Consider the following 18,039-nt stretch of genomic DNA (forward strand, 5'->3'; position numbering starts at 1 on the left):
TAAGCTTTACCTTTAATGTAAAACTCTACATATTTTACCCCTTCCCCAAATATGGAATGGGGAAATGTAACTTACTGCTCCCAAGTTTTAATGTTGATGAAAATGTAGGGACAAGTTTTGCTTTATTACCCCTTTTGGCTGCATATTAAAAAGCATGTGTAGCACAACAAGCAGATAAATATAGTTATTCTTAAGAGCAGCCCCACAACACTGAAGATCCTAAGCAATCCTTCCCAAGATTTCATGTAAAAATATCTCAGGTTAACAGCTTCTACTTTTTCCAACATATTGCATGCCTTCTTAGAGATACTGCAGGCTTAAGGAACCAGACTGATCTGGAGGAGGTATGTGTCAGGTTGTGTCTGTTGTGGAGTTACCCTGATCCTCCATATGGATTCTGATAGTTTGTCACTGAAGTATGGAATGGCCTGTTTGGAATAAGTGTTAGAGATGATGGTGGACAGCATTGAATTCTACCAAAAATTGCAGATACTGGTTTATTCAGGGTAATCTCTTTTTCTTCTGAAGAAGTGTTTCCATGAATGTGGAATTTCGCATTGACTTTTGATCAAGGATTCCAGCTGACTTTTCACAGTCATTTGGATAAAATCCAGGGTCAGAAGGTGGCTGCAATGAAATAGCTGGCAGTAGCAAAAGATCTGAAATCATATCTCATTAGCATCTTTTGGTGAAGGGGAATCCACGGATACTTTCTCTTAATGGACAGAAGGGCTGTGTTGTCTTGTTTTGTGTTCCAGTGATACATTCCTTGGAGATATTTGTGCTCTTTTCCTCTTTTAGACAAAAAGGCAGAAAAAAATCTCCCACAATAAGCAAATGTGAATTTATAGACAGTTATGCTTTCCATCATAACTAAGTTCTCTCTTCCCATTTCCATTGAGAGCAATATACTAAGGCCATGCCCTTTTCTAAGCCATAAAATAGCATGTTTGTATTTGGTTAAGTATCCATTGTCATGTGTAAACAGTTTCTTTCCATATCAAATACTACTACCAACTTTAATAGGAGTTTAGGACCACATTGGATACACCTCGTATTACCAAATAATGTCATGTCAAACTTAGACCAACAATATATATGGTATAGGGCAGCGATGGCAAACCTTTTTTGGCTCGTGTGCCACAAGTGGGGGGAGTGCAGGAGGGTCATGTGCAGGAGTGCCACACCCATAATGCAATGCGCAACCCCCCCAGTGCGCATGAGCGCACTACAAGCGCGACCCCCCATTTTTACATGCTTTTTTTCACCCTCCCAAGGCTCTAGAGGCTTTATAGGAGCCTGGGGAGGGCGAAAAGAGCCCCCCCACCCCCTTGGAGGCCCTCCGAAGGCTTCAGGGACCATCCGGAGGCTTCACTGATGCCTTCGGAGCGCTCAAAATGACTTTCTGAGCAAACTGGAAGTGACTTCCGGTTTGCTCGGAGGGTCGTTTGGAGCACTCGAAGGCTTCAGGGAAGCCTCCAGATGGTCCCTGAAGCCTTCGGAGGACCTCCAGGGGGGTGGGGGGCTCTTTTCGCCCTCCCCAGGCTCCTATAAAGCCTCTGGAGCCTGGGGAGGGCGAAAAATGGCTTTAAAAAAGGGTGAACTCAGCGGCCAGCTGACAGGGTAGCGCCTCGTGTGCCCTGACAAATGGCTCCACATGCCACCTGTGGCACGCGTGCCATAGGTTCGCCATCACTGGTATATGGTTTGGCCAGAACAGATTTCTCTGCTGTGAAGATTGAAAGTTTCACTAATGGTTACAATTGAAGGCACTGATTTATCCAGTCAGGTCTAGACAAGTTTTCTCCTTTTGTCTCATATAGTGAGTGCAGTGGCTCAACAAGTCTTATGGAACTGTCTCATTGAAGATCCGTCCACAGTTCTTCGACATTTCCTGGAGAAACTCACTATCAGTAATCGGCAGGTAAAGATTCTGCTTTTCATAAACACATGTATAAGAATTCAGTCAAAACCCTCTTCCAGGGGAGAGTAACTTGCAGTCCCAAGATATTGTTTGTTTGTTTGTTTGTATGACATATATTCCAAGCGCAATCTAATGGCTATCAGTTGTTTCTATAGTATATTATATAACAATCAAAACATCCATGATGTCTCTTAAAGATAGCATAAAACAAAAAAAAATAAAAGCAGCAGCAACATATGAAAAAAAGTTAAAAATGGCATAGTTTTTAGATTAGAAAAAAATCTTACTTTTTTTCAACATCTCCCTAAAGGTCAACAATAATGGCTCAGCCTAATATCCACAGGGAGGCTATTTCAAAGGAGTTTCTTCTAGTTTACTCTCCCTCATCTCTCAGAAGTGTGAGATCAAAAATAGTTTCTTCCTGGAGAAGCAGGAAGTTCTCCAGCTGAACAGACATGGGGGATGTGAGCTCTGAAGAGCCTCACATGAACCCTGTCTGACAAACCAATTCCAAGATCCTTTTTGGATCAGAACCCCTCTGGAGGGGGGGGCGAAGAAGGGGCAGCATCTAATCAGACCCAGAGGGTCCCTTGCAGATCAGAGATTTGCCCTCTGAAGGGGTGGCAGCATGGCAACATGGCTGCACAAGAAGCTGGCTTCCAGTCAAAGCAACTGAACAGGAGCATGAGGAATAGATGAAAGACTGGTAAGAAGATTCATTTAACCCACAGTCATAAATCAAAACTTGGAAAAGGCAAAGAATTTTGAGAATACAAATAATATTAATAGACAGATCTGGATTTTGGCAAAAGGAAAGAAAGAAAGGGAAAATGGAGGGTTGAAACACTAGCCCCCCCCAAAAAGCCATTTCAAACAATTTGGACAGAAAGGGAGAAAGCAGAGAAGTGATGAACCCACTCAAATACAAACTCTAAATTTGGTTTTAGATTTGAAATAGAAACCAAACATTCCGAGGTGATTTATTTTGTCTGAATTTCTTCTAACTAATATATTTTAAGCAACTCCAATTAATGAGAGGTGGAATGCAACAAGGGAGAAAAATCAAGGAAAAAGCACTATTTTCTCACTGATAACTAATAACCTAATCTTGCCAGTGCGGGAGATTTAATTAACCAACTGCCATAAATCAGAACTTGGAAAAGCAGGAGGCAAAGAGAAACATACCCAAGTTTGGCTGTACACAAGTTTGTTCCAATTAATATGTTTTGAGCAACCATAACCAACGAGAGGTGGAAGGTAGCAAGGGAAAAATAATAAAAAATCAAGAACTGGGAAAATACAAAGTTTTTTTTTCTTTGCAAAAGATCAAGATGGCTCCAGCTTCTCTTCCGTTTTCACATTAGCTAAATTTAAGGTGGACCAGAACTTTGAAATAAGAACTGTATAACATTAAGGAAGAACAAAACACCAATATGGTTTCCATCGCTCTTCTCCACAGCAGCTGAATTAGATAAATTTAAGGTGGAACAGAACTCTGAAATAAGAACTATATAACTAACTGTAACCTTGGAACTGGTTATGGAGAGGTGGGAATTTGAAGAACTACGTGAAATTATAAAAAATATGCATAAATAATTAAAATCAAGCCTAAATAGAGTTCTGAACACAGAGAAGCAGGAATTTAAAGAAGAAGGGAAGGAAGAAGGGGGGGAGGGATAACGAAGAGGTAGAAACGGTGGCAAATAAAAAGCAGACAAAAAACTTCTTTGGGTTTGGCAGTGGTATAGGGAAAATTGAGAAGGGAGGATGTGTCCCAACAAAAGGAAATAAAAAGCAGACAAAAGATTTTACAGAGGCTGACAGTTGCATAGGGAAAACTGAAGAACGAGGTTATGTCCCAACAAAGGGAAATATAAAAGATTTCTTTGACAGTGGCTTGGGGAAAATTGAAGAGGGTAGACATGTCAAAACAAAGAAAAGAAAAGGGAGAAGGCAGGAATAGAGAAGTGGGACAAAAGACTTACTAGGAAAAAATCAGACAAGTAGAAATGGTTATATGGGGAAATATAGAGCTGAGATAAAAGGGTTTACTCCTAAATATGACAATAAAATTCTGTTGCTAACTAATTGAATATGATAATGGAAAGATAATTAAATAAATGTTAAAATATATAGAATATGGACAAATATGAAACTGATATGGGGAGATTGTAAAGCCTAGGTTTGTGATTCACTTTTATACATGATAATTAAACTGAGTTGCTAATTGATTGAATAATGGAATTGACAATGGAAGGACTATTAAGCATGGGTTAAAATATATGAAACATGGGCATATATAGAACTTCTAAGATGATGAACAAAGTGAGATGTGTACTTCCTGTTATTCTATATAGTAGCTTAAGGGAATTGTAATGAACATTGAACAGCAAGGATTGTTATTTATAGACAAATAAGGGTAACCTAAACCAAAATATGGGAAAATGGAGAGGGAACATGAAATATACTTACAATGGGAAACTATTGAGATTTAAAGACAGACTCAGAAATTGGTGGCATGTGACTTCCGGTTCTGGCGGTTGACGGCGACGGGCAAGCTTTGCTCGTCCCGCGCTTTCCCGGTGAGCTCCCCACTCCTTGGGGGGCACAGGACGCCCCGTAGAGGCTCCTGCCGGAGGAGCGGCACCGCGGGGGATCCCCTGGATCGGCGGCGGCCGGAGGGCCCCCGCCTTGCTCTAGGCACCGGGGAGCATGATGGGGGACGCTCCGGCGTCTTCGCTGCGAGGCTGACGGAAGAAAAAGATGAGCAGAAGGACGTGGCTGCGGTGCGGTGAGGCGACAACTCCCTCTCATCCCCTTCATTAATTTGGAAAAATTGCCAGCAGTTTAAACTTTACTCTCGGCTTGGCTGGAGAAGCGCGACTGGAGGGAGGGGGATTTCCCCCCCCCCTCGGACAGGCGGCTTGAAACAATTTCGCTCTCAGCCCCAAGGGAAGGAGGAGGAGGGAGAGCCAACTAAGGATGTCACACTCCTATTAATGGCGAATTTTGAACTTAAATCTACAATGGAATGATGATCTGGAAAGTTTTGAAAACTTTGAAAACTTTGTTATGCCTCCAAACCCGAAGCTGGCAGGGCAAGATGGCACACTTCCGCTGTCTTTATGAACTGTGAAACCTGACTCCACCTTTAAAACTTCAGGCTTCCGGTCTTTGTCTCCGTGCTACTCAGACAAATCTCTTGTTGATTGCTACCTTTTGAACTCCCTGGAGTGAAAAACTTTACTCTATTGCCAGGGTGATTAGAAAAATCATCTTCTGCCTGGACCTTCTGTCTCCTGGACTCTCCTGGTTGTTCTACCTCTCTGACTGATCACTCTCTGTACTGACTGAACTCTTTATTCCACAAACAATGTCTCCTAAAAAACCACCTCCTGGAAAACCTGGCTTTGCTGCCTCTGCCCCGACATCTGCAACGTCCAGTCCTAGTACACAATCAACGATAACAGCTTTGATGCAACCTAAAACTACAGAGACTGAGTTTCAACAAATGTTTCAGCAACTTCTACAGGGACAAGAGGAAATAAAAAAACAACTAAAGGAGATGAAAGAAGAAATCAAAGAGAACCAGGCCCAAATTAATAAAAACTCACAGAGACTGGATCTTTTGGAGGGTGGGACGGCTGAGATGAGGGAGGGGATGGAAGGGGTGCAGAAGGGGAACAAAGAACTTGATACCCAACAGATGAAAATAGAATTTGAGAGAATGTCCTTTTATCTTAGATTTCAAAATGTGGTGGAAGCAGATGATGAAGATATAAGGGACATTATGACAAGTATTTTGGCTGAATGCATCCAGAGAGAGAAACAACAGATGGGGTGGGAAATAAATTTGGTTTATAGAGTGAATTCAGCGTATGTTAGAACACACAACGTACCCAGGGAGGTACACATTAAATTTCTCAGAAAAAGTACAAGAGATGAAATTCTGAGTGCACAAAGGGGGCAAAATTTGAAATACCAGGACAGGCATATAACCATTCTGAAACAGATCCCCAAGAAAGTGAGGGAAAAAAGAAAAAGCTATCCGCAGCTAGCAAAGAAATTATACCAGAAGGGGGTGTGGTTCAGATGGCTGATGCCTGAAAGTATGCTAGTATTCTGGGAGGACACAAGAGTTAGAATTAATACACCCATAGAGGCACAGGCCTTTATGGAAAAAAACAAAGCTCTCTTAGAAAAACCAGATGATCTTACACCAGATACACAGGACGCGGGAGGGGCCGGAGCTCTGCCAGCGGGGGGAGATGGGGCGACACCGAGAAAACTCAGATCACAAAAATGAATAAGAAAATCTGCTTGACATAAGTTGACCGAAATTATTAATTGAATTTATATGCTGACTATATGTTACTATTTAGTAATGGAATTTTCTGTAAATGTATACTTTGAGTATGGAGGGAGGGGGCACCTACCGCACATTGCAACCGCCAAAATTTGTACCTATCCACTACCTTTTTCCCTGTAAAATTTTAAAAAAACCAATAAAACTTTGTTTAAAAAAAAAAGAAATTGGTGGCATGTAAGGATGCATAACTATATAAATATAATGATGAGAATACCTGGGAATTGTAACCAGGTCTACATCTCGGCCAAAATTAGGCTTAGGGGGGAGGGATGTTTAAAAATACAATTACTATATATGTATACATTTTTTCCTCTCTCTTTTTTTAAAAAAGGAGGAAGATATATGTTAAAACTAAATATGTATATTGAAAAGGAATGATAAATACCATCAACATAAAATTGAGCTTGCTTAGAAGCTAAAATACACCAAGTAAATGAGATGAAGAGTGTGAAGTAGAGTAGAGAGGTAAGGGAAGAAGAGAGGGATAGGAGAGAGGGCAGGGGAAGGAAGAGGAGGAGAGAAAGAAGGAGTGGAAAGGGAAGAGCGGAGAAGGAGAGAGGAAGGGGAAGTAGAGAAGAGAAGGATGGCAGAGGGAAGAAAGGAGATAGGGAGGAGGAGGAGAGAGGGGGAAGAAAGTGACAAATATGGTGTATGGAGAGCAGAAGAGCCAAAAATTGTTTTTGGGAGTTGATGGTAAGATGAATTGATATAAACATTTAATAATACAATACGATGTTGGCTATGTAATAGTATACATGTGGTTATATGTTATGAAAATGAAAAAATAAAAAACTTTATACAAAAAATTATATTAGAAGATTGCTTTAAAAAAGTTTCTTCCTAAAGGAACTAATGGGTTAGATTTATTATAGCAGGAGCAGGCACTCTTGATGATACCCAGGTGCGATGCCATGAAGGGCTAAATAGTCATTACCAGCATTTTAAATTGTACCCAGGGACCAAATGACAACCAATGCAGAGTTTGCATTTGCCACTGCATTTTGGTCAATTGGCAATTTCTAAGTAATTCAGAAATTGAGGGTAGCTCATTTAAAGTACTGCATATTGCAGTAGTCCATCTGGCTGGTAATGAAGATGAGTCACTGTATACCAGATAGGATTGAAATTGATGCATCAGCCAAAGCTGGGCAAAATTTCCACCTTTTGTTCAAACAGGAGTCTAGAAGGATTCCTGAATTATTAATCAGTCTTAGTTAATGCCCATACAGAGATAATCCTGGTGTTGACAGAAAACCCTGATGTGCATACAGCAACTTCATCTCATTTGGATGGAAGAAAACAGCTTCAGTCTGTTCTTTTCCATTCAGACCCACACAGTCTTTAGACTCCAAGACATGACATTGACAACATCTCTCTCACAACACAGTGGCAATATAAAGTTGTTATAGTAATCATTATAGTTGTTAAAGTGGTGGTGAGAAGAGGATAGAACTGTGTGACACCCGCAATGCAAGACCACCAGTGTTTGTGGGTGTGTATCTTTAAAAAGTCCTAGAGAGACCTCTGTCACCCAGTTGTAATTTTTAATGTAACAAATGTGGAAATTATTAAAAAGACAAAAATTAATCCTGTGCTAAATAAATTGCATTTAATTCAAATTAAATTTTATCCTGGCCCTGTTCATATCGAAGCATGGCTTCTAACAGGTGGAATCTGGCCCTTGGCTTAAAAAAACCCCAATGTGTTCCTGTCTTAGTTGGAACTAATAATAAAATACAATTTATGAAGGCATAAATAGGTCTCAGATTTGTACTGTCTCCCTTCCTTCTGCTTCATCAGTATAGTTGTAAGGAAAAGATGAGGAAAATATATCTGTCTGAAATTCACTTTAGATTAATTTGACTGAATCAAAATAAAAAGCAGTGAATCTTTACTGTGTTTTATTGAAATAATCCAACTTTAAATTTATGACTTTTTAAAATAAATCATGTTTAATATTAACCAGATACAACTGAGAGACCTGTATTAGAATTCAGTGCATTCAATATAAAATGAAGGCAACATCTCCAGTCTCCTGCCAATGCCAGAGAAGGATGCTCAAGGTTCATTCAAGTTAGAGATAAACTAGTTAACATCTAATACAATAAAAGTACATAAGGAGATCCAACATTTTAAGATAAGACTAGAGACTAGTTACATCTCTCCTATGCAACTTGTAAGGATTTTAATTTTATGTCACCTTAGAGTATACTAATTGATCCCTGTGCAAGTTGTGAAATTGACTGCAATGCTATAACAAAATTGAAAAATTCTGCTCTGACTGCAGGATGAATTGATGTATATGCTGAGGAAACTTTTATTGAACATTGGAGACTTTCCTGCTCAGACATCCCATATCCTCTTCAATTACTTGGTATGTTCTTCTGAATCCTGGGCAGAACCCATACTGTAAGAATTAATTATGCCCTTATCTAAGGCATGGACAATTGTGAATTTTGAATGAAAGAAATACAGCCCCTGCACAGTTTTTCTTATAGTCAATATGTTTTCTAGGTATTTAGCTTTGATTTTCTGAAGATCAAAAATGTAACTGAATTTCTCTAGTGTATGCATCGAACTTCAGGCAGTTATATTCTGAAACATTAATGCTCAGCTCCATCCAGTCACCTTGACTCTACCCCGAATAGGGATTGCAGGACTGTAAAAAGGAAGGGTTTTAAAAAATTCAGCTATTTCTTTTTGCTGAAGAAGTTACTCCTTGTGGTGATCATATCTATGATGCATATTTCAGAGTTAGTAAGACCCTCTATGGACCTTTCCAAAAGATAAATTTTTTATGTGCTGTCACTCTTATTTCATTCTTAAAGTTAAGATCAAATTTGAAATGCTCAAAAGCGTATAATTATTTTTTTATCCTTACTTCTTCAAGAATTTGGAGGACAAATTAGATGTACAGAAAGCTTTCAAAGCTTACTGCCTTTTTCTGGTTTACTGCCTCTATTTGTCTCACAGAATCATAGAATTGGGAAGTTGGAAAGTAACATAGGGATCCAGCTCTCTGCAATGCACAGCAAAACCAATGAATCTACCGTAACCTTCAGCAGCATCTGTCCCAGAGGTGAGTTCCTACCTATTCGGTCCGGTTCGGCCAAATAGGTAGAAACTCCGGCAGACACGTGACCGTACCGGTTCTATCGTCATCGGCACCATCTTGATTTTCTGTTTTGCACATGCACAGAACAATTGTCATTGAAAAAATGCACAGGTACAGTATAGGTGATACCTTACTCAGTAGTAGTAACTGTGAAAGGGATCTTGGAGTCCTAGTGGACAACCATTTAAATATGAGCCAGCAGTGTGCAGCAGCTGCCAAAAAAGCCAACACAGTTCTAGGCTGCATCAACAGAGGGATAGAATCAAGATCACGTGAAGTGTTAATACCACTTTATAATGCCTTGGTAAGGCCACACTTGGAATACTGCATTCAGTTCTGGTCGCCACGATGTAAAAAAGATGTGGAGACTCTAGAAAGAGTGCAGAGAAGAGCAACAAAGATGATTAGGGGACTGGAGACTAAAACATATGAAGAACGGTTGCAGGAACTGGGTATGTTTAGCTTAAGAGAAAGAAGGACTAGGGGAGACATGATAGCATTATTCCAATATCTCAGAGGTTGCCACAAAGAAGAGGGAGTCAAACTATTCTCCAAAGCACCTGAGGGTAGAACAAGAAGCAATGGGTGGAAACTAATCAAGGAGAGAAGCAATTTAGAACTGAGGAGGAATTTCCTGACAGTGAGAACAATTAATCAGTGGAACAGCTTGCCTCCAGAAGTTGTGAATGCCCCAACACTGGAAGTCTTTAAGAAGATGTTGGATAGCTATTTGTCTGAAACGGTATAGGGTTTCCTGCCTAGGCAGGGGGTTGGACTAGAAGACCTCCAAGGTCCCTTCCAACTCTACTATTGTATTGTATTGTATTGTAAAATATAATTTTTATTCCTTTTTTAATGTGCACATGCACAGATCATTTTAAGTGCAAATGTACAAATGCACGTGTGGAGCACAAAATTTTTCAGGTGCCGAACCGGTAATAATGGCAGCCGGAACCCACCCCTGACCTGTCAGTTTCTTCTTTGAAACAATGAGGGGCAGCATATATATATTTAATAAATAAATAAATAATAGCTGTAATTTTTCATGTGGCACAGTTATATACCCTTGTTTTAGTAGAATGCTATAGTCTTACAATTGTCATATGATCAGACTACCTATCTTGCTTTCTTCACTCTTCTTTGAAAAATTAGCAATAGACACTGAGAAACTGGGGAACGTTCCTACTCTTCATTGAGTTCTATTTGATTGATGCAAATATTACTTTTCTCATTCTGCTGGGAGCCAAATAAAATGGCTTTTCACAAAAGTAACATGAGAGGAGTCTTTGAAGTAGTTCATTAAGCTAGAAAAAAGATGTGATTGTGTCAGTGATTTGAAGACAGGTGCTTTGTTCCCAAGTACAGCAGAGCATCTCTTTCAAAGGATTTGCACAAGCCTTAATGTTAACCTTGCCATAACATTTTCTGGCATTTTTTGCAGTGGGTTTTCTTCATTTGAACTTTATGGAGAATATAAAAGTGAGATTGATATTATAGATGTCTTATATTTATTTATTTTTTAATTCCATCATAGTATTTTAATTAAGTTTGTAAATTATTCCATATATTTCCTTTGGTAGGAATAGCCTCTCAGATTTTCAATGCACAAACTACAATTACTGACAGAGAAAGACTGGCTCAATCTTACACATGTTCATATTTATCACTGGCCATCTACTTAGCTGCTGCTATAGATTGGAATAAAGATTGTGTACTTTATGATTCATAGGTGGGACTGATCATGTATTTTGTGCGCACACCATGTGAATGGGGCATGGATGCCATTTCAGCCACTCTGACCTTTCTTTGGGAAGTGGTGGGCTATGTGGAAGGATTGTTCTTCAAGGATCTCAAACAAACTATGAAGAAAGAACAATGTGAGGTGAAGCTTCTGGTTACTGCCTCAATGCCAGGTATGGAAGGCATTGTTTTTATTTCCCTTTGCTGGCATTTGATCTTTATTTTGTAACTATAATAATAATATGTTTCTTCAAAATCATTTTCTAAACTCATCAACATAGCCTGAGTGAAAGGGGATGTAAATCTTAGACTCAGTATATGGATTTCTGCCTGTCATTGACATTCCTAAATGAAAGGGAAAATCTGAAAGGAAAGTCTGAAAGATATTTTTAAATGTGTGTAAAATCTTTGTTTTATTTTTGAATTTTTATTTTTGTCTACCTACTAACCAAAATAGTCATGATTTTTTTGGTGAGAAAGTGATGGTCAACTTCTTTGGCTGTCCTTTACTCCTTCCTCAAGTCTATTGGGCAAATGGACTATATCATCTATAATATGTTGTGACCTATGTTTATATAAAGAATTGACATCCTGTGTGATAGTCTTTGAGCCTTAATGAGACACAAATAGTCTAGGAAAATGGTTTGTGTTAATTGATACAATTTTGTAATTGGCCAGACTATAAGTGCTGGATTATCACCAAGAACAGTTTCACATAAAAAGCTCCATGAATTGCAATTCATATTTTGCATAGGTTCCTTAGCTTGAACAAAATAAAACTAATAGAAAGGCTTCCCTTACTTACTTTGATTTGAATGAGCAAGCCAAACAAACAACCCTTGTTCTGGAAAATTATATTTTGCATTAAGCCCCCATGATTATTATTTTTAAATCCCCTCTATATTAATAACAATAAAGAGTGTTATACATTTAGCAATTACAGCCTAAAGTGGATTACCTTTTCTTCTTAGCTATAGCCACATGCTTGAAGAAAAATGTCTGCACATGTATGAAAGCCAGCATTGCATAATATCATAATACTGGGCATGGTAAGAGAGAGGGAGAAATTCTCAGTGAGGCTTCTCTGAATATCCCTGTACAATACAGTCACTCTTTTTCAGCTGAACTATATTGTACAGAAGCAAAAATGGTAACGGAATAAGAAGCATCTAAAATGTTCTAAGCAACTCAGAAGGAGACTAAGACATAAAGTAATTTATTTTTATCTATCCAGGATTCCAAAAGTATATTTTTTGTAAACAAACATTTTACTATATCAATGCTTTTAAAGGTACCAAGACCCTAGTAGTTCATGGGCAGAATGAATGTGATATCCCAACCCAGCTACCAGTCCATGAAGACACCCAGTTTGAAGCTCTTTTAAAGGTTGGCAAATTATTAAAATAATATTGACAAAAAAGTTTTGTTGGTTGTATTTTCCAGCCTTCCAGTATTAAAGCTCCTTCATTAACCTTCTTAGCTTGTGGCAGAAAGATTGATCAGGAATAACATGCAGGCCTGTGCTCCTGTACCTATTTATGAATTAGGTCTTTACAAAATTATGTATTGAAAGTGTGATTTAGCAGCTTCTTTACATTTTAATATGTGAAAAGATCATCATACATATTTTTCTCCTATAATATAATATTCGTCTTACAAATTACCTCAGATGCATAGTAAACAAGGCAGTTACCGTATAAGAGTGACCTGTTATCAGTGACTTTGCTGGACATTTAATTGTTAGTTAGTTAGCTAGTTAGTTATTGCACTTTCAATTACTCAGAAGACTCATTTCCATAGTAGGCCTTCTATATGAAGTAAGCATATTATATCACTTTCCATTGTGATTTTGGAAATTAATTCAAGATGACAGTGGGTTTAAAAAATCATGTTACAATCATAAGTGGCATCACTAATTAACTAAAAACTGCCTTAGTAGCAGTGCAGGGCTTGACAGCTAATTTTTATTAAGATTCAGAGATATAGCCACAGTTACCTGAGGAAAATACATTTAAAATAAATATTTTTCTAAATTGAAGAACATGTGATCAACCAATATTACCTTATGCTTATGTCTTTATGTGCTAGGAATGTCTGGAATTTTTTAACATACCTGAATCCCAGTCTTCCAACTATTTTTTAATGGATAAACGGTGGAATCTTATTCATTATAATAAGGTGAGATAGTTTTATATTCCAATGTTACTTATTAATTGTAATTGAAAATCTTATCAACTAGTGACATTTTGGATATACTAATATGAAAGTTTAATAGGGACAGGGGTTGTTCCTCTGTCCTGGTCCTATTAAACCTCTCGGCGGCTTTCGATACCATCAACCATGGTATCTTACTGCGACGACCCGGGGGGTTGGGAGTGGGGGGGCACCATTTTGCGGTGATTCTCCTCCTACTTGTCAGATCCATCGCAGTTTGTGTTGACTGGAAGGCAGAGATCGACCCCGAGGCGCCTCACTTGTGGGGTGCCCCAGGGATCGGTTCTTTCACCCCTCCTGTTCAACATATACATGAAACCGCTGAGCGAGATCATCCGTGGTTTGGGGGTAAGGTATCATCAATACGCTGATGATACCCAACTTTTCATCTCTACCCCAAACCACCCAAACGATGCCCTCGGCGTGATGTTCCGATGCCTGGAGGCTGTACGGATCTGCATGGGGACGAAGAGGCTCAAGCTCAATCCCTCCAAGATCGAGTGGCTGTGGTTCCCGTCATCCAGATTTGTGCATCTTGAACCATCTTTGATGATAGGGGGAGAAATTTTAGCCCCCTCAGAGAGGGTCCGCAATCTGGGAGTCCTCCTGGATACGCGGCTTAGTTTAGAAGAACACCTGATGACCGTGACAAGGGGGGCCTTTTACCAGGTTCGCCTGGTATGTCAGTTGTGCCCCTTCCTGGATCAGGATGTCCTATGCACAGTCATTCACACCCTCATCCTTTCCCACCTGGACTACTGTAACGCTCTCTACGTGGGGCTGCCCTTGAAGAGCACCCGGAAGCTTCAGCTGGTCCAGAATGCGGCCGCGCAGGTTGTCTGGGTTACCTAGATGCTCCCATGTTACACCCCTTTTAGGGGCCTGCACTGGTTGCTGGTTGTTTTCCGAGTGCGATTCAAGGTGTTAATTATGATCTTTAAAGCGCTCCATGGCTTAGGCCCAGGGTACTTGTGAGATCACCTACTGCCACCGGTAGCCTCCCACTGTCCAGTACGATCCCACTGAGTTGGCCTTCTCAGGGTGCCGTCGGCCAGACAGTGTCAGCTGGCGACACCCAGGGGGAGAGCCTTCTCTGTGAGAGCGCCTTCCCTTTGGAATGAGCTGCCCCCGGAGCTTCGCATAATTCCCGACCTCCGGTCCTTCTGTCGCACCCTAAAAAGCTGGCTTTTCCAGCAAGCCGGCCTGGCCTGAATAAAATAAATTATTAATTTTAATTGTTAATTTTAATTTAATTTCTAAATTCATTGTAAATGTCTATTGGGTTTTTTGGATATTCTATTTAATCTTTCTTTTAACTTTTGTAATATGTGTTTTTATGTTGTACGCCGCCCTGAGTCCTTTGGGAGAAGGGCGGCATATAAGTCCAATAAACCTAAACCTAAACCTAATATAATCTAATAATAATATGTATGGGCCCTGAAATTGTGGGTGCATAATACTGGAAGTTTTAAAGAAGAGATTGGACAACCATTTGTCTGAAATAGTATAGAGTTTCCAGCCTGAGTGGGAGCTTGGACTAGAAGACCTCCAAGGTCCCTCCTGACAATGTTGTTCTGTCTACTGGAAGTAAGATCCATTGGACTCATTGGTGGTTATGTCTGGCAATGCATAAAACACTGTGAAAATATTTTCTTTCTTTCTTTCTTTCTTTCTTTCTTTCTTCTTTCTTTCTTTCTTTCTTTCTTTCTTTCTTTCTTTCTTTCTTTCTTTCTTTCCATGTATTTTCAAAATCTCTATGTTGTTTCAGTCATAGACTCTAAGGCTTACAAGTGCAACAATAATGCAAAAATAAGAAACAATGATGACCAAACTAGCAGATTGGTTATTAATATTAGAAAAGGTAACAATGAAACATAAACTCTCTGATAAAAGCTTACTGGGTAACCTACTTCTATGTTGGAAATAACATTTATTTCCCAAAGTACTTGTGGAATAGCAGTGTTTCAATTATCCTCCCAAATATTATAAGGGAGTGAACTCTCCCAATTTCAAGGGTGGGGCTAGAGAAGGATTACCACAGAAATGCTCATTTCTACTTCCAGAAATGCGGACGGACTTGCAGCGTCATTTCTTTTGGTTTGTATTGAATGAGCATATTCTCTATAGGATTTTGAAAGTATCCAAGCCCAAATCATATCTGGCTCTATAGATAATAACCGGCAGACTGTTGTTTGTTTGTTTAAATGATTAACATAACCTCCCATCTCACAGCAGGGACCCTGATGGCCCCAGAAGGCTTCTGAGAAATTGTAATAGGTCCTTGTGTGCAGAATTGGTTACTAAAAAATGCTGGCTCCATGGAGTAGAGCCCGTGATGGTCTGAGAGTAAGCCTATGGCTATCATGGCAGCTGTGAAATTCTAGGTCAACTCTTAATTGCTTGTCTCAGGTCATCTGGGTTGGACGAGCAGAGCAGATTTTATATACATATTCCTATTATGTTTCTACTTACTTTCTTATTCCAAGTTAAAAAGAAGCTCAAATTGTTGCATTCTTTCTTGGTAGGAAAGTTGTTTCAGACCCCTAATTATTTTGATTGTATGTTTCATATCTTTGTAATATCTCTAAGATGTGATGACCGAAACCATGTGCAATATTCCAAATATAATCTCACCACAGATTTATATAAGGGCATTATTATATTTTTATTTTCAACTTCTTTACAAAGAGTTACTAATAGTTCTTTACTAATAGTTCCAAGCATGAAATTGCATGCTTTTTGAAGACCTCTTTCTTGATCAATCACTAGCAATTCAGATCCCATTTATATTTCAATGAAGCTTGGATATTTTGGGCTAATATGCATAATTTTACATGTCATTTTGAAGCTCATTGCTTCAGTCTGGGAAGGTTTTTGGGAGGATTTTCACGGTCCCTTTTGTATTTTGCTGCTCTAAATATTATGGTATTATCAACACTGCTCAACTCTCACTTTTTATACCATTTCTGTATAATGGGGGGAAACCTATAGATTAAACTATACAATAACAGATTTGGATGGGAGCTTGGAAGTCTTCTAGTCTAATCCCTTACAAGCAGGAAATCCTATACCATTTCAGACAAATGGCTGTCCAGACTCTTCTTAAAAGACTCCAGTGATGGAGAGCACCCACAACTTCTGAAAGCAAGCTGTTCCACTGGCTGATTGTTCTCACTGTTAGGAAATTTCTCCTTAATTCTAAATTGCTTCTCTTCTTGTTTAGTTTCTACCCAATGTTTCTTGATTTGCCTTTTGGTGCTTTGAAAAATAAACTAAACCCTCTTCTGAAACACTTCTATCATGTCATCCCTAGTCCTTCTTTTCACTAGACTAGACATACCCAATTTTTGCAACCATTCTTTATATGTTTTAGACTCCAGGGCCCTAATCACTCTTCTCTGGTTGCTCTTCTCTGCACTCTTTTCAGAATCTCAACATCTTTGTTTATATTGTGGTGACCAAAACTGGATGCAGTTTTCCAAGCGTGGTCTTACTAAGGCTTTATAAAGCAGTACTAATACTTCCCACGTTCTCGATTCTATCCTTCTATTAATGCAGCCTAGGACTGTATTGACTTTTTTGGTGGCTGCTGCACAATGCTGGCTCATATTTAAGTGTTGGTCCACTAGGACTCCAAGATCCCACTTGCAGTTACTGCTGTTGAGCCAGGTTTTACCTAATCTGTACTTACAACAGTTGGTTGACTCCCCCCCCCCCACTTCTTTTTCTTGCCTAAGTGTAAAACCTTGCTTTTCTCCACATTGGATTTCATTTTGTTAGGTAGGGCCTAGTGTTCAAGTCTGTAAAAATCCATCTGGAGTTTGAGCCTGTCTTCTAGGGTTTTGGCTATTCCTGCCAGCTTAGTCCCATCAGTCCCAATATTGATCCCTAGGAGTTCACACTATGCATATATCACCAGTATAAAAGTTGACCATTTATTCTTTTTCTCTCTCCTGTTTCTTAACCAGTTATCAACCTATGTAAAAGAGAAACCCAGAAAGGAGAGGTTTTTTTCCTTCACTATACCATTATGACTGAAAAGTATGACTATTTCTGAAAATACAATTGCTAATGTGCTAGAAGTATAATTCATTTATAAAATACAGGCTTTTTAAAATTATCCCACAGACCTATGTCCGTGACATTTACCCATTTCGTAGATCAGTGTCTCCACAACTGAATCTGGTACACATGCATCCAGAAAGGGGGCAAGAACTCATTCAAAAACAGGTATGTTTATAGTAAACATCACAATGATGCATCCTCACCAGATTATCATATTGGTATATGATTTGGGATTGTCTAAAAGATATTTTGTGGTGCAGAAGCCACAAGCTTATTCATTTCTATATGTTTGGTGCAAGATACTGTAAAAACACTATGCCTTAATAGCTATGAATTACAAAAATATTTGAATTGAATAAAGTATTGTCTTATCTAAGAAGCTAGTATTCTTAAACATAGATTCCTGGGACAGTCTCTTGGATTTGTGGGTGCATAATTTATGGTAGCTCAAAGCAGTTTTGTGGTGCATTGGTCCATTTACTTATTGATTTCTGCTTATTCCATTCAAAAATATGCTTAGAGTTAGGATGAATAAGCTTGTGCCTGATAAGTCATTCCCATCACTATGTAGAAATATTGCTTGGATATATGTTTTGTGCTAGTCTAAAGCTC

General features: G+C 39.1%; 1 protein-coding gene across 1 annotated transcript in view; it reads left to right on the plus strand.

Moving 5' to 3' along the window:
* Positions 1 to 18,039, plus strand: part of UNC80 (unc-80 homolog, NALCN channel complex subunit) — a 167,601-nt gene that overhangs the window by 101,124 nt on the left and 48,438 nt on the right. The window contains exons 35-40 of the mRNA XM_081957199.1: positions 1,824 to 1,924; positions 8,581 to 8,667; positions 11,138 to 11,321; positions 12,440 to 12,534; positions 13,237 to 13,326; positions 17,491 to 17,592. Of these exons, the coding sequence (XP_081813325.1) occupies positions 1,824 to 1,924; positions 8,581 to 8,667; positions 11,138 to 11,321; positions 12,440 to 12,534; positions 13,237 to 13,326; positions 17,491 to 17,592 (659 nt within the window). The remainder of the gene's footprint in view (positions 1 to 1,823; positions 1,925 to 8,580; positions 8,668 to 11,137; positions 11,322 to 12,439; positions 12,535 to 13,236; positions 13,327 to 17,490; positions 17,593 to 18,039) is intronic.

Source organism: Natrix helvetica (assembly GCF_964273705.1).
Source record: "Natrix helvetica genome assembly, chromosome: 1".
Lineage (NCBI taxonomy): Eukaryota > Metazoa > Chordata > Lepidosauria > Squamata > Natricidae > Natrix > Natrix helvetica.